At 49.0% G+C, this 24,418-nt stretch overlaps 2 protein-coding genes across 4 annotated transcripts in view; both read left to right on the forward strand.

Annotated features, from left to right (window-relative positions):
- The first annotated feature begins 84 nt into the window (after nt 1–84).
- ENDOU (endonuclease, poly(U) specific) lies at nt 85–16,796 on the forward strand. The gene is made up of 9 exons (XM_036019128.1): nt 85–1,827; nt 8,981–9,052; nt 9,557–9,691; nt 10,176–10,347; nt 10,691–10,890; nt 13,955–14,068; nt 14,649–14,755; nt 15,499–15,641; nt 16,552–16,796. The coding sequence occupies exons 1-9, from the start codon at nt 1,773–1,775 to the stop codon at nt 16,670–16,672; spliced, it is 1,119 nt and encodes a 372-aa protein (XP_035875021.1). The 5' UTR covers nt 85–1,772; the 3' UTR covers nt 16,673–16,796.
- Nucleotides 16,797–20,979: 4,183 nt separating this feature from the next.
- Nucleotides 20,980–24,418, forward strand: part of RPAP3 (RNA polymerase II associated protein 3) — a 32,170-nt gene continuing 28,731 nt past the window's right edge. The window contains exons 1-2 of one of the 3 annotated variants that reach the window (XM_028532526.2): nt 20,980–21,084; nt 24,230–24,388. In XM_028532526.2, coding sequence (XP_028388327.1) covers nt 24,236–24,388 — 153 coding nt within the window. In that variant the 5' untranslated portion in view covers nt 20,980–21,084; nt 24,230–24,235. Of the gene's footprint in view, nt 21,085–24,207; nt 24,389–24,418 lie in introns of those variants that run through there. The other 2 variants (XM_036019129.1, XM_028532525.2) reach the window with 2 other exon arrangements.

Genomic DNA, 24,418 nt, shown 5'->3' on the forward strand with positions numbered 1-24,418 from the left:
CCCTCGAAGCTCCATCCCACAGTCAGTTCAATTGGACATCAGGACAGTGGACATCTCGTCCACTGGCCAGAACCACTTCCACTCTGATAGCTTTGGCCTCAGCCAGTGTCCCTGCTGTGGACGCTTGGAAGGGACAGATCATCCAATCCCAGACTCTGAGGTGTCGTTGCTTCCTGGCTCAACCAGTGACACTCTGCTTTATTTCCTAAGCTAACCGGCATCTGAGCTATGCTCATGTGCTGTAATCTAGGAAGAATGAGAACTCGGGCTGGCAGTGGCCCAACAGCCTGCTTTCGTGTTGTGCAAATGAAACTCATGCAAACAAAACAGCCATTTCTGCTCCTACTCCCTTTACCTGGAATTCCTTCCGAAGAACTGGGCCGGACTTCCTCTTCGGTTGTGTTTCCGGGGTGTGTCCCTTCCCAGGTGGCTCGCCCAGACTGTCCTCTCTGCTCCTGAGACCACGGCATATGTGACCTCATCTCCACACAGCAAGGGGTTGGGAGGTTCTCCTTAACCCGTTGACAGCTGCTCGACCTGGGACAAGGGCAGGAAGCCTCAAAATAAAGTCTGAGAACTTGGAAGGGATTGTCAGATCCAACCCCATCTATTCAAAGGTGAGAAAATAGAAATTGAGAGGAAAAAAGTTCCACTGTTAAACTACACTGGCTGAGGAGGGCATGCAACCCCCACAGCAAAAAAAAAAAAAAAGTCACTGGAGAAGATTCTTAGTTGCTGCCTTAGAGTTTTGTCTTTTTATATGCGAGTTTTCCGAGAGGGCTGGGAATCCCCGTGCAGCACTCTTTCTGGGAAGGGCGCTGCACTTAGCAGATTGACTCTTTAGTAGGGGGGGGGAACTTGGCAGCCCTGAGTTGCTACACCTCTGTTCTGAGACTTGGGAAGAAAGGACCCCTGAGAGGCCTCGTCTCTCTCCAGGGACGGTCTTTGGGGAGAGGAGTGTGAGCAGGGGGAAAAGGGAGTGAGGCCCTGGGCTCCCAGCAGAGGAAGGGTGGCTCCTTTGGCTGCCTTGAAGAGGCCTCCGGCCCTTCTCGGGCCTCATAAACCTGGAACCCATGAGAACCTGAAACATGTAAGAGCTGAGATGCTGACTCAGTAAGAGTTAGAGGCCCATTTGCATAATATTTCTAAGGTGACTGATTTATATGTGGCTTGATGGTAACAAGAACAGCCTTTGTTTTCAACCCACTAACCCCGATGCTTGCTGGAGCACTTACTGTTAATCAAACTGGTGATGATCATCTTACTATGTTTCTCCCACTGAGGCCCAGCAACTCAGAGAGGAAGCCAGCCTGCAGCCCCTTCCCTGTGGAAAAGCTGGGCTTGAGGCTTGCAGGTGAGGGATGTTTGGGAGACATCAGCCAAAGATAAGCCCACGGGTGCCCCTAATGTGGACAGAGAACCCCCTAACTTAGGCCCATCTTGATATGCCTGCTCATATGACCTATTTTCTAGCTACAGGTGGCTAGCTAGCATTACCTGTTCTAAACATCTGGCATTACCTGCTGCTAAGTCACCTTCCCTCTGGCTTCAAACAGCTGGAGGGCCCCACCCCCTCTCCACCTCCAATCCATCTGGGATCCCTCCCTCCTTTTTTTTCTTTTTGGAAAGATCTGGAGGTACCAGATCCACAAGTTCTGATGTCTTTAAAAGGGCCAGCCTGAGAAATAAGGCTCATTTGAGAGCTGTGATATTCATCTTGACTCCAGTGGAAGTCCAACAGCCAGTCTCATTTTGGCCTCCAGCTGGGCACCATGAAGGCCTGTGTCCCCCTGCTACTGGCCGTGCTCTGCGGCCTGGCCTGGACCGGTAAGTCTCTATCTGGTGGTGGTAAAAGTGGTCCTGGGGAAAGAAGCGGAGATTTGGGGAATCTCCGTGGTAGGGGGTGAGAGCAGTGGGACGAGGAAGGATCAACTCTGTCCCACATTCATAGAGCACCTTAGACGGGTCCTTGTCTGAGGTGCAGGAGTTGCCTCTGGGGCAGACTGGGCTGTGTGGGGGCTGATGCACTTACAACACGGAAGCCACTTCCTGACGGCTTGGGAGGCCAGCCCCAAACATCCTTTAGTCCAACCTGACTTTCAATCTCTCCAGTGTTTGGGTTTTTGGAGTCATTGTATGATATAAAGCTGGGGTGGTGGCCTGCTGGGTTTGAGTGGCCTGCCTGTCCTTGGTGACTCCCTCCACTGCCTGGGGATGGGTGACGTTGTCTGGGGTGGGACCTTTCTCTGGGTAGAGCCTTAGGAGAAGGGCATGCTCAGGGGGAAAACTGGAAGGAAGCGCCCCAGACCAGGAAGCAGGCTGTGTGCTATCTGGGGCTAGACACGTGGTCCGAGGAATTGGTCTTGTCCCAGTGTTAGAGGAACGAACACAAAGAGAAGGGTCCCAGCCCACAGCTACTAGCGGTGCAGGGGATGGGATGGGATGGGATCACTGTCCTGTTTGGTAGCTGTGCAAAACGCTGATGCCAGTGTGTTAGCTGTGGTTAGTGAGTGAGTAATAATGAATGCCAAGGGAGGGAGCTGAGCTGAGATGTGGGGAGAGTGCTTGGCTGCCTGGAGGAGAGAGTCAGAGCTTGATACCCACCTAGACTCGGTGGTTCTTGTATGGGAAGGACTTTTGTAAGGGCTAAATAAGATAATGTATAAAAAGCACTCTACATGGGGTGAGATCTCAATGAATTGGGGCTTTATGATTATAAATATTCCAGGAGGAACTTACTCTCGGAGTCATTTCCAAGTAGGCTGTGGATAAGGAGACCCCTAATGGCATTTCCAGGTGGAAAGCATTTGGAGAGGAAACTATTCCCAGGCCTCCCAACCCTGGACAGGATCGTGTACCCACACTTTGCGATTATGGCAGAGCAGTTGGAAATCAGCTCTGACTGGGCCCCGGGTGGCCCAGGGCCAATGGTAGAGAGTGAGGGAGGACATGACAACGCCTAGCCTAGCTTAGTGGGGAAGAGTGGCCACTGGCTTGGTACATCCCAGTCTCAGGAGAGGATAGCAACTGAAGACTTTGGGTCCCTGGGTGGGGGTGGGGAAGGCAGGCATCCCTGAGGGCAGAGGCAACAGCGGTTTCACATGTGCCAGTGGAGCTCTGACCCTTGGGGGTGGTGACCTGATCTGGCTGTGGGATTGATGGGAGAGCGAGGTTCAGTGGCTAACGCTTCTTTCTTTCCTAAGGTGGGAGGGGAGAGGCTGTGCTCTTGTCTATCCTATTTCAACATATCAGAATTTTGATGCAAGAATATGAGTCACATGGGGAGTCATTGGCTGAGGCAAAAAGCTGGTCCTGAAAATGAATTTTCCGGTTGACTAGGTCTCCATGGAAATAGCATCCGGGCCCCTGGAGAGGCACAGATATAGTTGCTCCAGCCATCAGAGGGGCTCAGCACTGGTACATAGAAACACCTGGGCTCTTTTGGTGGGCAGTCTGGGTAGGGAGTGAGCATTCTAGTATACTGACATCTTGGAAGGTGCAGAGGAATTTAGTGTTTCATTGTGCGGGGGTTACAGTTCATGGCTAAGGTCTTCATGGGAAATGGAAAGACAATCTGAGCCTAACAGAAGAGAGACAGGGGCAGAGATGGGGCAGCGGGATGGGGTATGGGGGGGGAGGCAGATGGGGGGCGGAGCAGTGATTCAGGTGCCTGGCATCAGGTGGTGCACTGGTGTGAGTACTCAGGGTGACTAGTCATCTGAGTGTTCCCCAGCACAGCAGCACATGGAGGGGCCGCTCCACCCTCAAATCCCAAGGTCGTTTGAAGCCCACCAAGTTTACAGGGAAGTGTGAAGGATCCCTGGCCCAGGCTTCCTACTGGGGACAAAGTTCTTGAACAGACATGAGACAGCCCACTCCCACCGGGCCAGTGGGGGTGTGCTCCTGAGCACTACAGAGCTGACTATTCACTTGCAGCCCGTCTCAACCGGTGCCAGCTGCTGGAATGAAGTGAATTCTTTCCTTGGACTCTGCTGATCTGGCCCATTAAAAACGTTGCCCTTTTTGTCTGAATTCTCTCCCTTTGGATTCTGGGTGTACTGCCAGGCTGGCTGGGCAGGCAGCTGACAGAGCCTTTCTGCCTGGCTGAAAATTTCTCTTTAAGGTCTTTGCATTCAGGTTCTCAGGGAGAATCATTTAAGATTCAGAGGAGTTCCCCTGGGCCTGAGGGGAAGAGGAGCCTTGGGCCTGGTCTTTCTTAGGGACAATTCACTAGACCTGAGGCCTGCACACTGGAGGCCCTGCACACAACGCGAAGTTGCCTCAGGACCTGGGTTAAACTTGGTCTGACACCTCTTTGATGTAAAGAAAACAGACCTGTAACAATGATGTCAGCTAGGAAACTGTCAGCAACATAAATGCGCTGGCACCCAAGCCTACCTGCAACCGAGGGAGGGAGTCAGCTAGACAAGCGTGTTGGCAGGGAGGGAAGACTGTTCCAGCCAGTCTGAATTCTGGTCACGTCGAAGACGGGCATACAATATTGCCACTGTTTGTTTGTCTAACAAACACTAATATGGTGCTACTCTGTGTCACGCACTGTACTAAGTGCTTTACAAATATTAACTCATTCAAGTCTTATAAATATTCTACGAGATGGCCTCCATTATTACTCACTTTTACAGATAAGGAAACTGAGGCACAGAAAGTCAAATAACCTGCCCAAGGTCATGCAGCTAGAAAGCAGCAGAACTAGAATTCCAGCCCCAAGCATTTCAGTGCCAGAGTCCAGGTTTTTGACGTCTCTGCTCTCACCCTCATTAGCACAGTACAAGCTCTGATCCCAGAATCCAAAGCAGTAACTAAACCCATATTCCTGACACTCGCCTCTGCCCCAAGCCCAGGCTAAATTGAGATACTATACCTGCATGGAATCACAGTTAGTGCCAAATCCCAAATCCAGTCTAAGGCAAAACTGGGCTAATTCCTTCTCTCCCAATCCTGACCCATTCTGCAACCCTGAATGTGATCTGAAACCTACCCCCAATCTTCACTCAAACATGAATACAAAATTGTTACTTCATCAATAAATTTAACTGAAGCCCAAATTTGAACTGTAGCTCTTAATCTAAACCTAACTAACCCCAACTGTGGCCTAAATTAGGTTTCAGTTTCCTCATTCACACAAATTCCGATGCTGACAGTAATTCCGACTCTGATCTTGACGTTCTTAGGAACCCACAGCCTGACCCTAACTAACCCCAGCACTCACTACATCCAAACCTCAGGAACCTCAAATGGAAAGAAAGGCTCCGTTATCGCCCTTAGAAACCCAGAGTGGAAGGAAGGGCCCCCACAGCCAGCTGTCGCCTTGGCTTGAATCCTCCACTGTCTCTGCTGTGGTGGGCGTGGTGGGGCTTGTTTTTTTAGGGGTGGTAGTGGGTTCATACCATTTCTTTTAAAATTTCTTGTTTTATGCCCCTGTGACCAAAAGCTTGTTTCTGTAAGCCATTTGGCTGGAGTCAGGGATGTGGTCTGTGGTTACATAACAGATCTTAGTCCAGAGGCCAATTTTCACCCACACCCACCTCATTCCCCACCCTGAGATAAACTCATGTGAATGCATTCCAAAGATTCAAGAAATAGAAAGATATGGGGGGGGTGGGCAGAGGGGCCAGTGTAGGATGCAGAGAAGACCAGATGAAGGAGAGGACAGAACAAAGAAGCAGGAAACATAAAAGGCACAGGGTGAGAGGAAGAGCTGGAGGGGACGGGCAGGAGGGGAGGGGGAGAGGGCGGGCGGGACCACTGAAGTGGCAGCGACCCACCTCTGCCCACAGCACAGGTGAATGGCAGCCTCTGGGCCACACTCAGCCCACAGACTTTTTCTTTGGTCTGCCTGAATTTTTTAGAAATTGGGAAATTTCACAGAAAAAAATGAAGTCTTCTCTTGGAAGACCTAGAGGTGTGGCAACACGGAGCCCACGTGCCAACATGGTGGCACAGGGCTAGAGCCAAGGGGGGCTGTCAGCTTCAGGCAGGGCCTTGCTCCAGTTCGTCACGGACCCCACCTCTTCCTACAACCCCCCTGCTCCTTCGCTCAGTGACGGTGCAGGTGCAGCCCCAGTGGGTGTCTGCGTCGGTGAACCTGGTCTGCATGGTGGACCCTGCAGCATGTGGTGCTGGGCGGCGGGCAGTGGGAGGAGGTTTGTGTTGTGCATGGGAGGCTGTGGGTGGGCTTCCCCCTTGAGGACAGCAATGGCCTTTCCTGCCCGGTGGGGCCCCTGCCCTTGACTTGAGCCCTCCAGCATGGGTGCCTTGATTAGGAGAACAGGATCTTCTCTGAGCTGAGTTTGTGACCTTTAAACTGCCTATAGGAAAAATGGACTCATGCGCATCTCACCGTGATGAGAAATTTAATTGTGACGCTGCCTGCCAGGATGACCTCTAGGGTTGCCGGCACTGGGACTGCTGTGAAGACTATGAGTACCTGGGTATTGGGGAGGCGCCTTGTGGGAAGAAGGGCCTGGAACACACAGCAGGCTGAGCCATGTCTGGGCCAACTCCTCCTGATGGCTGCTGGCTTGGATGGCCAGCAGTCTAGGGCAGGGCCGATGATGAGGCTCAGAGGGCCTGGGAGGAGGATGCTTAGGGACACGGCAAGGTTCAGGGATTTGGCTACCACTTGTCCCAGGTATTGTAAGATAACCCCAGTGTAAAACCCCAACTTAAAACTAAATTGAGGCCTGAAATATCTGTCTGAATTATCAGGGTTAATAATATCTTGAAAGTTTAAGTAATCCCCCCCCAAAAAAGCAAAATGATAAAAAATGTTATTTTATTATGTATTCCATACCAATTGTTACTCAACACTTTAAATCACAAAAGTATAAAAAGTGGCAGCAAACCTTTCCAACTTGCATGCCACCAGGAAGGCTTCACGGCATCATAATGACTGTCCCCACTCACACGACTTCCTACGGTGAGGAGACCGAGTGGCCGGACATCTCCAACCCGTCAGCCCTAGTCCAGCGATTAAATGGGACATGTGTTGCCCTCAAAAGTCAGTCCTTCTGCTACTTCAGTCGCACAGTTTTAAATGAGTCACTTAAAAAAATCACTTTGAATAATCACTTTGTCTGTATGCTGCCAGTGTTTCAGACTCCCAGACAAGTGATCTTCTGCTTTATGGCAAAAAGCCATGCTAAGTTCACTGTCAGGCTATGTGTCCTGACTCCCAATTTGGAAAGCATGCTCACTGAAGCCATGGTAGGTCCTGGCCAGCAAGACTGCTGCGCGCTCGTGCAGACGGTGCACTGTGCAGGGGCACCTGGTGAGCAGGCAAAGCGGACCGAAGCTGAATCTCTATTCTTGCTAAGCCGTGCGCCAAGGGCCGAACTTGTGCCCCTGGAAAGGAAGGAGTGCCTCTTCCTAATTTGCTCAAAGGTGGTGTCTGCTGACCAGCCACGTGCCCACAGAGCTGCTCTCACCCAGAAAGGAACTTTATTCAACAACACAAAGAACACCATATGCACTAGCAGAAGTACATCTGTTGAGCAGGCTCAGGTAAGGAGGAACAGGCCCAGAGCTCACTGTCAGAATCGGAGCCTGCCCGTTTCTGCTGCCTCTCTCCCCCCGCTGAGCAGAGACACAGGAAGGCCTGTTCACTGTAGACCACCAGGATGGCCTTTCTAGTTAGAGATTATATTCAGTTTAGGAGCCATTTAATCTCCAACTCTCTGATTTGCAACTCGTAATATTATAAATGATGTCTGAGGCTCTAGATCAGCTCACGAAAGTCTGTCAGCACACAGTGTGACTGAGTTGAGAACCCTGTGAACTGTCGGCACGCAGAACACAGCCTGGCACAGAATAAGTGATTGGAAGACTTTTGGTGGCTGAATGGTGACCTGACCCGTGGCTCTAATGGTAATGACACAACATTACCCAGTGAACTCACTAATAGATTCTGAGTCACTTGGTAATAGTGTTGCTTCTTTGGGGGAAATTGTTCCACTGTGTGATGACAGAAGAGCTCAGAGTCCCCAGGAAGATTTCTCTTCTCCATCCCCACCCCACCCCATCTGGCCTCACCAGTCTGAGGTCTGAGGCCAGGGCAGAGGCTGCAGTCACTCAGCCTCCAGGCTGAGGGAATGGAGAGCAATAGGAACCCGCTGTTCTGAACATGCCCTCCCCTCAAACACAGCCTCTGTGGCCACTGTCCAGTGCGTTGCAAAGAAAGAACGGAAGCTGGTATCTCAGGAAACAATTTTTGTTCTGGGAGGTCCTGGGAGGAGCCCACCCTTGACTCTGATGGGATGTCAGTACAGGTGTGGCATGTTCCTACATAAGGGCCTTTTCACCTGGAGAATGTCAACCCTATCCATCTATCAACTTCCGTTAGAGAAAAGCTGTAGCCAAACCTGAGTTTTCAGTCCAGAAGAGACCACCTTCGGTCTCCCCCCCCACCTTTTTTTTTAAAGACTGAACACCTTTTTTTTTTTTAGATTTTATTTATTTATTTTTAGAGAGGGAAGGGAGGGAGAGAGGGAGAGAGAGAGAGACAGAGAGAGAGAGAGAGAGAGAGAGAGAGAGACATCAATGTGCGGTTGCTGGGGGTTCTGGCCTGCAACCCAGGAATGTACCCTGGCTGGGAATCGAACCTGGGACACTTTGGTTCCCAGCCCGTGCTCAATCCACTGAGCTACGCCAGCCAGGGCTCCCCTCCCCTTTTTATGAATGAACACACCGAGGTCCAGGAGGGGAAAGTGGTAAGGAGGGATGTCACCTGGGGAGGTGCTTTTCACTTTTTATAACAGTTTTCAACAATCAGCCCTCCTCTGTCTTCCGTTTTCAGTTTTTCTCCTCCTTCACTTGGTGTTTGCTCATTGGACCCTAGCTCCTGATTTGTATTTTCTTCCACTGCATATATTTGTCCCTGAGGCCAGAGAAACTGAGAACCAGAGATAAAGGGGAGGGATCCCTCGGAGATGGCTGGTGACTCTATTTCTCTGCCTTTCAGCTAAAAGGGACCCCAAAGAGCCAGAGCCATTCCTGGAGCTGGAGGAAGACACGGAAGAGGCCCCGGCTAGCAGTGAGTCCGCCTCCCCAAAGGGGACCTGCAGGAGAAAGGAGAAAGGACATGAGAGGGTGGCAGGGGAGGGGTACACATACCTACGGTGATGGGCCCAGGCCTCAGTCAGACAGACCCCAAGCCCAGCCCCTGGAGGTAGTCGGTCGCTGGACTCCTGGGGCCTGGGCAGGAAGAAGCCTGAGGACCTCAGTAGTCTGGGGTGGGGCGGGGGCGGTCAGCAGGAAAGAGAGCCTGAGGCCCGGCGCAGAGGCCGGAGAGGGAAGTGGAAGAGATTTTATTTTTAGAGTGGGGAGATTATAAAAACAACAGGCCAGAAAGTCGAGCGGGGCATCAGAAAGGACTTCCTGACTGAAGGGTGTGCACCAGTGAAGCTTGTTTGTTTTCCTTCCCTGGAGATCTTTAACAGAAGAGTCAGGGGAGCAAAGCTAAGTAAGAGTGGGGAGCTAGCCCTGACGGAGCGACCCCTAGAGGTCGGCCCGCACACACCTCGCCCTGTTCTCTCAGACCGGTACTCGGCGCCCAACTCCTGCCACAGCCGCTGCCAGGAACCCTTCGACAGGCGCCGCCCATGCCACTGCAATGCCCGCTGCCCAGAGTTTGGGAACTGCTGCAAGGATTTTGAGAGCCAATGTGGTCACGGTCAGTCTCCTGCTCCCTTTAGCCTAGCCCCGGGGACTCTCCAGAGCAATAGTCCTCCAAGTGGGGTCCCTGGGCTGGTGGCATCAGCTTTGGGAATTTATTAGATATGCTTTACCCTGGACCTACTGAATCAGAAACTCTGGGGGTGGGTTAACCCTAACCCTAACCACCCCCCCAATTCATTCCCCCCATCCACCCACCCCTCTGTTTTAACAAGCCGTCCAGGTGATTCTAAGGCATGTCAGATTTTGAGAACCGTCCTAGAGGAAGGGGCCAGTGTGAACATTCTCTGGACTTTCTGTGGGCAAGGCTGTGTGCTGATTTTGAGGATACTTAAGGCCCAAGGCCCCTGTCCTCTGGCTCCTGGGGGGCCTGATGGCAGCCCCTCTCCCTTGCCGCCAACTTCTGGAAGGTGCTCGGGAGGTGAGGCACACAGACATGGCCTCCCTCTGGCTCTGAGACTGCCCTCCCCAACCCCTCCCAGAGGGCTTCTCCCGCAGCAGCGACGCTATAACCGGGAAGGAGCTGCAGGCCATCTCGGAGACCATCTACAGGGTGGACACCAACAAAGCCCAGAAGGAAGACATCATTCTCAACAGCCAGAAGTACATCTCACCCTCTGAAACCAGAGACCAAGTGGACCACTGCCCAGAGCCGTGAGTTCCCTTTGCTTCTCTCCCTCAAAGTTTCTACCCCAAAGCTTCTCCCTCAGTTCACTTCTTTGGGTGCCTCAGCTCTTTCCTCCTCCAGGTAGGCAGGATCAAAGGGAGAGGGGAAAAATAGGTCTCCTGAGGCAAATGAAGACATGTTGGGGGGGGCGGGCAGATTTCTGTGATTGGCTAGGCCGACAGTGACCTCATGCATGGGCTTCAAGAGTACCTGAAGTCCCCACTCCGCTCCTCAACCCAACCATCGCGGGCCTGCCCTGGCCCACCTGGCCATTCCTGGAGGGGTTTCTACTCCACCTTCAGGCCTCTGGGCCTCTCTCCACCTCTCTAGGCTCTTCACATATGTCAACGAGAAGCTGTTCTCCAAGCCGACCTACGCGGCCTTCATCAACCTCCTCAACAACTACCATCGGGCGACGGGCCACGGGGAGCACTTCAGTGCCCAGCAGCTGGCCGAGCAGGACAACTTCCTCAGAGAGGTCCTGAAGACGGCCGTCATGAAGGAACTCTACAGCTTCCTCCAGCACCAGAGTGAGTGAGCCCTCCCCAGGCCCCGCAGAGCAGAGCTGAGGACTCAGGTCTGTCTGCAGGAGAGCCAGGAACCTCTGGGGCCTCCACAGTGGGCAGGTTAAGAACATGTGTGGGGACTCCCTGGAGGTCAGGGTACATTTGGGAGGGGCGGGGATACCGGGCCAGAGAGGAGCCCAGAGAGATCATGGACCTAAACAGGAGCTGAAGAATCCTCTGCCTGGCCTGGAAGTCACCCCATCTTTGGAATTCCTCTCAGCTGCCTTGTTTACACTCCCACTCACTGCTTCAGTCTCAGGGTTCTCCGCAAGGCCGTGAGCCCCCCACTCCACGCAGGGCACGTGTCAGCCACCTCGGCTGATCCAGCACCACGGCTGCTTTCCAGGCTCAGAGACTCCCTGATTCTGCTCCTTCCTCCGGCTCTAAGTCCAGGAAGGAGGTCGGCCCCCTCCACTTTTTTGTTGGGAAAACAGCAACAGAAGATCAACAAGACGTCAGAGGGGAACGTTCTACCGGGCAGAGTTCTGTCTGGTGGCTCCAGACAGAGACATGTGAATCAGACCAAAAAAGGTCAGGGCTGCAGGGCTTCTTGGCGCGGGCTGTGTTTGTCAGTGTCCTCCAGATTCCTCTCCTGAGCTCCAGGCAGCCGGCCTTTGCCTCAGCGCAGCTCTGCCCAGGTCTTCCCTCCCTGGCCACGGGATGGCTTCGCTCCTGCTCACAGCTGGCTGCCACATTCCATCCAGGGACCTCCCAGTTCAGAGTTAGTGACTGCTCCGTGTTTACGTAAAGTCAGTGACAAATAATCCCTGTGAAGAGGACACAATCCTGCACTGCCCTCTGGTGTTCTCTTTGTTGTAAACACATGAGAGAATCTTGGTGGTCAACACTGAGCACTTCTACTTTTTAAACGAGAGAAATGGAGGCCCAGACAGGCTAGGTGGCTTGCATGAGGCCACACAGGAAGTTGTAAGCAGAGGCAGGCTGAACCTCAGGGTTCTGGTACCGAGGCCAGGCTGTTCCATTACTCGTCTTGTCTTCACCCGGCTCCCTGCTCAAATCCCACTTGTCCTTCAAGTCCTAGCTCCCACCCCACTGCATTTATGAAGCTGCGCTTGCCAAGCTTACAGCTGGCTCTCATCATCTCTTCAGAGGTAAAAGGTTTGGGGTGTGGCCCCAAACCACCTTGGGCCAGGGAGACTTGATTACAGTCCTGGCTCTGCCACTCACTAGTGACGCGTCCTTGGGCCAATTATTCTACCTGTCTGAGCCTTATCTGTTGAAATGGGGTCTCGGAGGATTTAAGCTTGTAAAGCACCCAGTGGAAAAAGCCTGGTACCAAGTAAGTGGTAGCCCTTTAGATTGTGAAACATTCTGCTATTTTGTGTCTATTTAGTCTTGCTTTCCAATTGTGTTTTAACTCCTTGAAAGAAAGGAATCTGTCTGGCAGCACTTTCCTATCCTCCACACACAATTCTGAGCCTCGAACAGTCAGTATTTGATGGCTCCTTAATTTAGACCCCCCAGTGCTGGCCTTTGCCTTGGGTCCCAGCTGCCATCGTAACAGCCCTGCCTGCCTATCCTATGGCATCTCTTCGGAACCTAGTGCAGAGAGAACTCACGGTTCCTGCCCCTCCTCAGTCTTCCCCGTCTCATACATGACACCACTCAGGGGTGTCCAACCTTGTGGCGTCTCTGGCCACACATTAAATACACAAACACAAATGAAAACTGATGAACAAAAAAAAAGCTTCTAAGTAAATTTACGATTTTGTGTTGGGCTGCACTCATAGCAATCCTGGGCTGCGTACAGCCTGTGGGCTGCGGGTCGGACACCCTCATCCAGTTGCTCAGGCCAGAAACCCAGGAGTTGTATCTGATTCTCCGCTCCACCTCACTGCACCCCATCCCCATTTCTTCCACCAGTGATAACATCCATCACTCTACCTTCAAAATCTATCCCTGGTCTGTCCACTTCTCACCCTTCCTACACGGCTGCCAGCGCAGTCTAAGCTGCCGCCACTGGGTACCCGGGCAAAGCGTTAGCCTCAGATAGGTCTCTCTGCTGCTCACAGGCCCTGCTGACCTCTTTACACACACAACCAAAGTGATTTTTTAAAAACAAAGCCCGCAACACAAAATTCTCCTGCTTAAAACTCTTAGTGGCTCTCCCATCACCCAGCAGCTATAGAGTTGTTAGAGTTGTCGGTCTCCAGAGCTAGACTGTGGGGGCTCAAGTGCTGTCTCTACCTCTTAATAACTGTGTAATCTTGTATGAGTTGTATACCCTTTGTTTGCCTCAGTTTCCTCATCTCTAAATTGGGAATAACTAGCACCAACCTGATGTGAAGATTCAATGTGAGGATTGAAAGCACTTCACATAGTGCCAGGCACAAAGAACATTCTTAGTAAATCTAAAATATTTTTTGTTTTTTTTATTACTGTTTGACTGAGATCCAACCCTTCTACCGTGGCTTCCTTGATCTGGCCCCTGCCTACCTTTCCCCTTCTGCTCATGCTGCTGCAGCTGCATTGACTTTCTTTCAGTTTGTTGAACATCAAGCTCAAGTTGTTCTGGAGCTTTCACACTTGCTGTTCCCTTTACATGGAAGAATCTTTGCCCCAGACCTTTGCAAGGCTGGCTCCTTATCTGTCTGGTCTCTGATTAGTGCTACCTTCTTAGAGTAGCCTTTCTGGTCTTCCTTTCTCAAAGAGCTCCTACCCCATCCTCATCTTCAGTCTTCATGGAATAATCTTTATTTTCCTCATAGCACTTATCTGAAACTGTTGGTTACTTATGGTTTATTTTTTTATTATTTGTCTCCTCTACTGGAATGTAAACTATAAAGACAGGGATCTAGTCCTTGTGATTCCCTGCTAAATCCTTCACCTTTAGATCTGGGTCTGGCACAACACAGGTGCCCCGTAGATCGCTGTTGAACGAACAACTGAATACATTTGGTGGTTGAACCCACGTGTCTCAACATGATGGAGCAGGTGTCCCTTCCTTCCTTCCCAGGATTTGGTCCTGCCTCCCGTTCTCCTAAATCTTCTCTCTTCTTCCCCACAGACCGCTACAGCTCAGAACAAGAGTTTGTTGATGACCTAAAGAACATGTGGTTTGGCCTCTATTCTAGAGGCAACGAAGAGGGGGACTCAAGTGGCTTTGAACACGTCTTCTCAGGTGGGGTCACTCTTCTTGGAAAGAAAGAGATGGAAAGACAGCTTCCCTCCGGAGCAGGGCAGCACTGGGCATTGAGGAATCAGCAGCCACGCCAGCTAGCAGGGAGGGACATGTCTACTCCCAGGCCAAGAGGGTGGCATCTGAGGAGCCACTGTGTAGGGAAAGTTTCTCGGAGTATCTAGGGGAGAAAGAGGACCAGATGCTGGGGCTCCCGAGGGGCACATGTAGGGAGACCTTTTTGGGGCTATGTCTGTCCATCTCTGAACGGTCCTCTGCCTCTGGGACTTGGTCAGCTGCTTCCCAAGGGGGCCTTGGTCTTTCTCCCCACTACACCAACCCATAAAGCTTCCAGCAAGTTTGGTCACCAGAGTCAGCCAGGAGGAGGATTTCTCCCAAAGGCTTGAGCCTTCCTGAAGTGAAGGTTAGGGATGTTAGGGACTCTGAGAAGTCTGGGCAAGGGGCTGAGCAGATGAGCAATCTAAAAGTCAGAGACTTGAAAAGGGAGATGGCCTTGGCATGGGAGGGGAGGAAGGGGTTAGGAGGGAGGCCCAGATCACCCACCTTGAACTCTTCATTATAGGTGAAGTCAAAAAGGGCAAGGTCACTGGCTTCCATAATTGGATCCGCTTCTACTTGCAAGAGAAGGAGGGCCTGGTCGACTATTACAGCTACATCTATGATGGGCCTGTGAGTACTGAATGCGCCCCCCCCTGGGCTGGAAAGCCTTGTGATACCCAGACTGCCGGCCCTCATTCTGTGTTCCGAACAGTCAGACTTGCCTCTCACCCTGACCCCCTAATGGGGACTGTGAGTGTGGCTTCCTCCCCTGTTGAACAGCAGGTTGAACAGGCCAGGACACTGGGATTCCCTTCCAAACAGTGGAGGTTCCACAACTTCGGGGGCAGGAGGTGGAGGACACCACTTCTGGAGAAGGGTAGGGGCAGGAGAGGGTTCTCAGAGGGGAAAGCCAGACGTGCCATTACTTCCTGCCTGGGTGTTCTCAGTATGTGGTCTCTGCTGGAAATGTCAGTTTGGCTGGTCGGAGCTAAACTCCTCATAGTTTATAAAATTGAAACCTTTGCTGCCAGATGCCAGAAAATACTCTGGGAGCAATAAGTGGTCCTTTCCTTCCGTATGTGAGGGCACAGGGAAGCTATGTCCCTGTTCCCCAGCATCGGTCACCTGGCTGCTGACTCCGGCTGCCCTGCGAGATACACGCTGGCAGCTCCAGACAGAGGGTCTGAGAGGGGCTTACACTTCGCAGCAGGACAGACTGTTTGCTCAGTTGATTTAAAGAACCCAGCCACCCTGGAAAGCTTACACAGGCACCTAATGGGCCCTCAACAAATCCTGGCTGAATGCTGCCACTTGCCACCCCTCTGCCAGCCTCCAGCTCGGTGTCATTCACCATACCCCCTCTCCGTCCACAGTGGGAGTCTTACCCTGATGTGTTAGCCATGCAGTTCAACTGGGATGGCTACTATAAGGAAGTGGGCTCAGCTTTCATCGGCAGCAGCCCCGAGTTTGAGTTTGCACTCTACTCCTTGTGCTTCATCGCCAGGCCAGGCAAAACGTGAGTACTGGGCCAGCCAGCCCCGGGCTGGGGGTTGGGGGGGAGGATGTCCTTAGCCAGGGCTGTCAAGAGACCTGGATTCTGCCACTCAGGGGCTCAGAGGGCATGGACAAATCACAGTTCTGGGCCTCAGCCTTCTCCCTTGGGAAATGAAGCTGTTAGATTGGTGGCTGCCCACTTCATCTGAGCAGCAGAACCCTTGTCCCTCTTTCCCCCAAGTGAAATCTTATGCAGGACCTTAACGTATAAAACTGTGAGAAATGGCCCTGCCTGGCGTGGCTCAGTTGGTTGGGCATCATCAGTCCCCAGTTCAATTCCCAGTCAGGGCACATGCTGGAGTTGCTGACCTGGTTCCCACTTGCGGGCATGTGAGAAGCAACTGATTGATGTTTCTCTCCCTCTCTTCCTCCCTACCTTCCACTCTCTCTAAAATGAATAAATAAATAAAATCTTCAAAAAAAAAAAAAAAAGTGAGAAATGGAGTTGCCCTGATGCTCCAAGCCTCTCTAGTTGCCCTCCCCCGACCCCACCTGAGGTTGCTTGGGGAACCTCAGAGCTCCAGAGAGTTCAGTTGGAACCACTGGGCCTATATGCGCTAACATTTGAGGACTCTGGGTTCTGCTACTTTTAAACCCTAAGCAGACGTTTAATTTCTGGGGGCTTGGCTCTAGGATCTGGGGTTTTAGAATACTGCTCTGGGAAAGATGAGAAGCAATGTTCTTTAAGAAGACAGAAAATAAGGCATAGATTTTGAAAGGGTTCCATGCAGGCAGGGAGCTGGAGGCAGTGGCTGAAGTAAGCTGCGGTAGCTTCCTTAGGGGCCTTTTAAGACAGCGTGGAGTCTTTCTGCATGAGATGGGACAGAGGTGAGTGAAACAGGGGTCCCATGATTTGACAATGTTTTCTGCAGGTGCCAGTTAAGCCTGGGTGGACATCCCTTGGCCATCAAGACCTATTCCTGGGACAAGTCCACCTATGGAAATGGCAAGAAGTACATCGCCACAGCCTACGTGGAGTCTTCCACCCGATAGACCTTGGAGCCAGAAAGGGGCCTGAGGGCAGTGAGAGCTCTTGCAGGACCAAGGTGCTATCTGCTTTGGGCTGGAGAGGGGATGGAGGAGACCGGGAGGGATTCCCAAATCCAGACATGTCCAAGGGGAAAGAGAAAAAAGACACAAATGAAAATGAAATAGAAAAATGCAGGGAAACGGTCAAATCTTCATCCTCCACCATGTTGGAGCAGCATCCAGACACAGAAGATGCGGCCCTCCATAGCTCTTTGCCCCGATGGGAGCTGGAACTGTGAACAAGTCCTTGACCCCTCCAGGCCTCATGTTTCCTTTTCATGTCAAGGGAAGCGTTTACCCCCTTTCCTCTTTTTGGGGTTGGTGAGAGGAACCTGATGAATTATTACTGTGAAGGTGTTATCTATTGTTCTTAGGAAGAATGACTGACAGAAATTCAAGATTACTGTAATGGCTGTTATTGTACACAGCCCTGCAAACTGCATTTCAGCCCTATGTTGGAGCCTCAGAGATATCAGGCCATGGAAATCAAGCATTGGTATTTGGTCTTTTCTAGGGCTACATCCTCTCAGAACAGGGTCTGGGAGAACTCAGACACTGGACAGAGAGGGGAATGGTTGACACAGTGAGCGGGGAAGTGGACTTCTCCAGGCCGGAAGGGTTTTACAGCTGGCTCATTAACTGCATCAAGAACGTTCCTGCTTGTTGACATTTAGTGCAATTATGGAGCTGCATTTTGATCCTGAATAATTTGTGGGAGTGCTCCCATAGGATCATTTTGCATCAGAAGAAAGGAGCCTATAGCTTGGTGTCACTAACGATTATTTTAAGGCTTAACCAGCAGCCATAATTTGTATAAACTCTAGAAGGGAAGACCAGGGCGACTGCATTTCAAACTCAATTATGCATTTCTCCCTTAACCCTGCTGGGAACCAAACACTGTTTCACAGAGCCAGGTTTGAACTATAGTTAAGAGCAGTGATTTTCAAAAAGAATTTTTAAAACATGCAATACCTGACTCTAGTCAGGAACACTGACCTCTTTTCCCTTAGATTGTAAAAAAAAAAAAAAAAAAAAAAAAAAGCAGCCAACATAACAATAGTTATCCAGTGTAAATGCCCTGTCTTAAACCATAAATAGATAGGTCATATGATAGAGTTGCATCTTATTGGTCATGTCGCATAATAAGGTTGTATTGGATTGGTTAATTCTCGGTACTAGAAATCTTTATATACAAATATAGGGACCTGTTTTTTAAAAAGTCATTTTGGAGCAAAAGGGATAGGTCATGACAATTATTATTTTTTGTCAATCAATCAAAATTATATATATTTTTTGTTAGATCAGCAAAAATAAATACTTTTTGGTGTGTCACAGAATTTTAGTAATTAGTTTATGTATGCTATGAGATGGAAAAGGTTGAAAATTACTGGTTTAGAGGGTTCAAATCTCTAATTAAAGTCATTTAAGAAAATTTGAAATGTGTCTCTTTGTTGGCCTTCGTACTGCCTATCACTCCCAGAACCAGTAATTAGAGACAAGGACTGAATCTTTATGGGCACTTTATTGAGACGCCAGTAATCTAAGAAGACAGTGGGTTATGCACCCTAAAAACCACGTTCACACCTCATCTCAAGCTGTCCTTTTCATAAGGAGAAGAAAAGGGTAGGTCAAGGGTTTGGAAAACGGTTAATCTGATAAGAGTTTCAGTCCTGTGATCATTTTCCTTGTATTTCTTTATCTACCTATCAGCAATTCTTTATCCACTTCTTCCCCTGGAACACACTGACTCAGATACTTTACTTGCAGACCCCCTGGAGCACAAAGATTAAATTGCTTGTTGAACTCCTGGAGTCACAGAGGTCACTTATTCCAGTTTCTAGAACAACAGCTTTCCACATGTATTAATCACATAAGCCTATCAGTTATAACTAAAGCTAAATGCTTTAACTCTTGAGTTCTCATATCATGTTTTTTGTAATTGGCCTTCCTCGAGTGTCTGTCTCCCTGCCTTTTCCCAGGAGCAGGGCTAGGAATGATGCTTCTGGTTGTAGTGTTTCATCAGGATGGCTTGGATAGTGTGGTATCTGGGTGAAGTCCGTGAGGACTCACCAATTCTCTCTAACCAAGATGGGGAGAGAATTCTTCCTAGTGTACTTGTAATGTGAAGAATGGAAGAAGTGTATTTACAGCTTCTCGTTCCCCACATAGGAGCTTGGAAGTTGACACTCCATTCTAAAAACAAGTAGACAACTGAGTAGACTGAAAAACCAACAACCTTTCTTGGATCTGTAAGAGAAGGGAGGACACAGGCAAAACACTGCCCTCAAGATTGGAAAGACAGGAGAATACAAGGCTTACTGGGGAAGGGATCTGGAGCACAAAGCAGTGCTGGGGGTTCCGACACAGGCAGGAGAAAGAAACCATTTCGAAATACTCAGAGCACTCTGTCCTTCTTAATAAAGCCTGCTGTCAGGGGCAAATAATTAGCTAGAGTCTAACCTGAGGTGGTGTTATCAGCGGGAGGGGCAGGTTTGTTAAAGCTCTTACCATGTCCCAAGCTGTGCTAAATAGGCCTTTCACATACATTTCCTCACTCCAGCAGCTATTTTTATTTTCACCATTTAAATGATATCTAAACGACTGAGGTTTATATTAAGCTTCACTTTACAGATTACATTCTCAGTAAGTAGCAAAATCAGGACTACAAAATTCAAGCCTTTTTCTCATGTTATAGTGAGTCTGGATTTCTAGGAGTTTGACTGATTGATTGATTGATTGATTGATTCATTTTTCAAAGGATACTTATTAAGGCCTGGGATAGAGGTTCCTGGTTGTTCCTCAATATCTGCTCTTCTCTTCTTATTTATTGAGTTATTAAGTTTTCAGGTAAGCACATGACTGCCAACAGTTAAAAACTCTCACACTCCTTTGGAGAGAAGGGGGCTCCCAATACAGGCATAGTTTTTTTTTGTATGACAATGGGAACCTCAGAATTGGGTAATGATGGACATCAAGACCTTTGGACTAACTCCTCTCACTTTGATTCTGTACTCACTAAGCAGCTGTCTGACTATTGTAAACTGAGAGAGAAAAGAATTACCCAAGGGTCTAGTAAAATGAAATTTTTACTAGAGCAGCCAGCTGGCTCTTTGCTCTTTCATCTCAACCGACTCTGCAAGAATAAAAAAATTGCTTTTCTTAAGAAAATCTATAAACCAATATCTACTTAAAATTTTTACTATTAGATTAATTTTAAAACACAAAAACTCAAGTCAGTTATCTATCCCTTTAAGACAAAAACCTAAAAGAATCACTTCATTAGAATAGTTTAATAACACTTAATAACTATGACTTTAAAATACAAAGATATCAAACAACTATACAGTGAGAAAAATGTGACCTAAATATGTGACCTTGTAAGGGAGGGCTCCATGGTGGCTTTCCATTGACCATTACCTGGATTAGTGGCTTCTCGTCTCAACTGCACAGCCATATTCTATGCTTTAAAAAAATCATGAGCCCGGTTACACTAATTAAATCAGAATCTCTGGGTATGGGACCTAGAAATCAATTTTTTCCATGCTCCCTAGGTAATTCCAAAGTTCATTCAAGCTTGAGAGCCACTGATCTGGATTTTTGGGCTAATGTTTTAGAACACTGAGGTGTTTCAAATGGAAAGTTTTTGCTTGTTTCTATGTTTTCGTGGAATTAATTATTTCTGTTTTACAATTAGCGTTGTCATGAAAATGAAAAAAGCTCACTCACATTGGAAGCAGAAACAAGAAATGTTACAAGCTTCATATTCTTTCTGCTTTGTAAGCCAGGCACATCTAAGACAGACTTTAATGCTCATACGCGTTCTAGAAAGAGACAGACACAGAAAAGGAAAAAGTTTACTTGCAAAGGTGTGGGGGGCGGGGGGCGGACTGAAGAACTGATTTACCAAATATAAGCACTTAAAGGGAAAAAAATCCCTGTAACACTGCCAGAGTTACAAGTTTACATAGTCTGTTCGCGGCAGGGAAACAGTAACTTTCTCATAAATGTATCATATTCGGGAAGATCGTGACATACCGTTAGACACCAGCCAGGCAAATATCAGGGATTAAATCGTTTGAGGGAAGTTCAAGGAAATACTTAAAGTGTTACTATCTTGGGAACAAGTCAGGACGACCCTGCAGGTTTTGGGTTATTACCTCCTAAAGAAGTTTGGTCAGACTGCGCTTTAAGACATCTGTCAATTCCCCAACCTAGTTCTACGGAGAGAAAACGCGCCGTATCTGACCGTCTGCGCATGCTCCGGGGGGCGGGGTGAGGCACGCGGGGACTTGTGGGAAAGCGCAGGAAGGCGGGGTCTTGCCCGCGTCGCTGTGGGCTGGACGGGCTGGAGGTGTGGGCCTTAACGGGGTGGAGAGGTAAGCCGGCTTTTCCGTTATCGCAGAGGAAGCTTTTGGGGTCGTCTGGCCGGTGAGGGGGCCGCGGCCGTGGGTTCCGGGTGAAGCGTTGCGACTGAGGGCGGGCTATGGGAGCGCGGCGTTGGGTTGCCGCGGTGTCGTCCTGGGTAGCAGCGTCCAGGAGCGCGTTCCGGTCAGGGTTCGCCCCGTGCGCCCGCGCCTGGACGTTCTCCTCTGCTGAGGGCCGCGCACCCCGTCTGCTCCGGGAGTCGGGCTGTTTGCGGTGGTCAGCACCTCAGATTCCTCGCGTAGGGAAGACCGCGGTGGGGCCCGCCCCCTTTGGGCGTGTGTGTGTGCCGTACTTGCCTGCATATTGGGTGTGAGAGTGATGCTACCCGAAAGCGCTGGACGTTTCTGGTTGCTGGACTGGACCTTTGTCAGCCCCACCGCAGGTTGCGCGAGAGTCGTTGGGCCTGCGGGAGTAGCAGAGGTGATGGGTGAAATGGGAAAGGTTTTGACCCCCTACATACTCTTAGGGGCTTGCTGCACTTTATTCATATTTTTGAATCCGCAGCAAAGCATTGTACTAGTTTTTTAAACAGTTGTTCCTGCGTGATCAAACATGGACACTGCCCAAAAGGAGCTTACTCTTACTTGAGTTTCTGAGTCTAGGCTGGGGGTCAGAAGACCTCTTTGCGTTTGCAGTCATCTCTTCCTCCCCCTAAATGAATCCCTTTTCTAATCACTTCTCTCTCCTATCCAACTCGCCCTTTCCCCTCTTCCTTTGAGCTTGGAATCCCCTCTGACCCTTTGGTGACCTTGCCCCATCACTTATCCTTTTTCTTATATCCTCTTTTACCGTGTCGCTCCCCAGACCCTCCAGCAGCCCTGCACCACTGAACGATGAAGATGAAGATACTTCTGGGAATAGTTATGACAAATGCGCGGATAGGCGATCTGTAGTGGTACGGAAGTCAGAGTGCACTTGCACAAACTTGGTGCCGCCTACTGCACGCCTGGGCTACGCGGTAAAGCTTAGTGGCCCTGGGTGCGGGCCTGTGCGGCTTGTTACTGTGCAGAAGAGCTTTGGTTAAGTGATGCACAAGAGAAAATGGTGGGTGAAGAGTCTTGGTAAACACGACATGGTGTATGAGGCTGCTGGTGTAACGCCGCATCTTGTTTTACAGCAGCCTTTTTTTTAATAAGTAGAAAGAGTAAGTAGAGTGTAGTAACTACGTAAACTAGCAACATAGTCTTTTATTATTATTATTACTATGAAGTACTATGTACTGTGTAATTGTATGTGCTCTACTTTTATATGATGGTCAGTGCGGTCGGTTTGTTTACACCAGCATCGCCACAGACACTTGAGTAATGCATGTATTACAATGCTGCAATGTCACTAGTGATAGAAAGTTTTCAGCTCAGTTATCATCTCATGGGACCCCAGTTGGATGTGTGGTCTGTTGACCCAAACCTGCTTATGTGGCGCACGAGCAATCTTACATTATCAAAGACAAAATGATGTCAATCTTCATATAGTAATCTCATTTACTTAGCTCATTTTGTTTCCATTCTTTTTAAAAACCCCATTAAAATTCAGTAATCTCTGTATGACTAAACGTAAAGACCATATTTAATCTTTAAAATTTTTTTCCCCCATACACCCTCTGTGGCATTTGGTACTGCTAACCTATCCCACCTTCTTGAACTCTTGAAAATGCTGTTCTGTAACTCCGAGTTTTCCTCCCAACTCCCTGGAAGCTACTGCCCAGTTTTTCCTATATCCACGTCTCTTTCTGGGTTTGTTTCCTAAATATTAGTGTTCTCCAGAACCACCTGTAGTCGTACTGCACCCCAGTAGTCGTAGTATTTTAACATGTCCACATTCCATGGTTGTAGGTTCCACCTTTATGCCGGTGACACACAAATTTATAACTCCAGCCCTCTGTAATTACCTACTAAGATATGCCCTCCTTATGTCCCATAACCACTCAAATAAAACATATCCCAAACTAAAATATCTGTCTTTTCATTTGTCCTCCAATCCTGAAACCTCTTATCCATTTACAGTTGTGATTCCTGACTCAAAATGTCACCACTGACCTAACCAGGCTCCCAAACAAGAAAATCTGAGACACGAAGTCTGTGCTCCACAATTCCTCAATCTAGTTAGTCATGTCCCTTTTATTTTACCACGTCAATACTTTCACATAGCTTTCTGGCATTTCAAGATCAGTTTTATTTCCACCTTGTTAGCCTTCTCTTCCGTGGAAGAGTCCCTCCTAGTCTCTCACTCTGCCTGCCAAGCCCTTCATGTTAAGTCACTTGACTGGCCCCTTTTGAAACTCCACTAAAGTTACAGCTCCTCTGGGGATTCTTTTCTTGAATCTACCGCTCTACCCTCTGATTTATGCCCGTCCTTTGTGGTCATTCTCATAGCATTTGCATGTATCTCTAAGCACAGTGTTTCTCCCAGGGGTTATTATGCCTCCCAGGGGACATTGGACAGTGGAGACATTTTTGGTTGTCAGAGTCTGGAGGGGAGGTGCTGATACCATCACCTAGTCAGCAAAGGCCAGGGATGTTGCCAGCCATTGACAACACACAGGCTAGTCTCCCTCCAGTAAAGAATGATTCAGCCCACAATGCCAGTAGTCCCAAGGCAGAGAAACCCTGCCTAGCATAGTATTTTGTTACTCAGTCTTTGATTGTTTTGTTTTCTTCACTAGACGAGGGACTTTGTCTTACTTGTTTTTGCATCCCTAAATCTTGATACAGGATGTATGATGTAACAAGTTTAGTAAATATTGAAAGAAAAAGGAGTTAATTAGGATAGATTTATTAACTCTAGAGATGAGCAGCCAGTCTGCCACCGTGGACTGCTTGGCCAGTTTCATTGATTCTCTCCCCATTGCCTTTCTTTCATATTGCATTGTGGAGATGCCTAAACTTGTTTGTTCTTAAAAAAGCTTTTTTTATTTGTTTATTCAGCAAATACCCATTTTTAAAAATAATATACTGATATTTTCTTTCTTCAGAATCTCTTTTATCCGTACATCCTGGCCATATATGAGAGGTGAAAAGTAATTGATTAGGTTTAAAAAAATAAACCAAGTAAATAATTCAATTTCTTATGAGAGGTTGGTTGGTTCAAACTCTGCAGGCCATAATGACGTCAACTAATAAAGCAATTGAATTACAACTGCAAGTGAAACAAAATGCAGAAGAATTGCAAGACTTTATGAGGGATTTAGAAAACTGGGAAGAAGATATTAAACAAAAGGATATGGAGCTAAGAAGACAGAATGGTGTCCCTGAAGAGGTAAATTTCTTTTTTTAATGGCTAAAGATG

The sequence above is a fragment of the Phyllostomus discolor genome, chromosome 2 (genome assembly GCF_004126475.2).
Source record: "Phyllostomus discolor isolate MPI-MPIP mPhyDis1 chromosome 2, mPhyDis1.pri.v3, whole genome shotgun sequence".
Lineage (NCBI taxonomy): Eukaryota > Metazoa > Chordata > Mammalia > Chiroptera > Phyllostomidae > Phyllostomus > Phyllostomus discolor.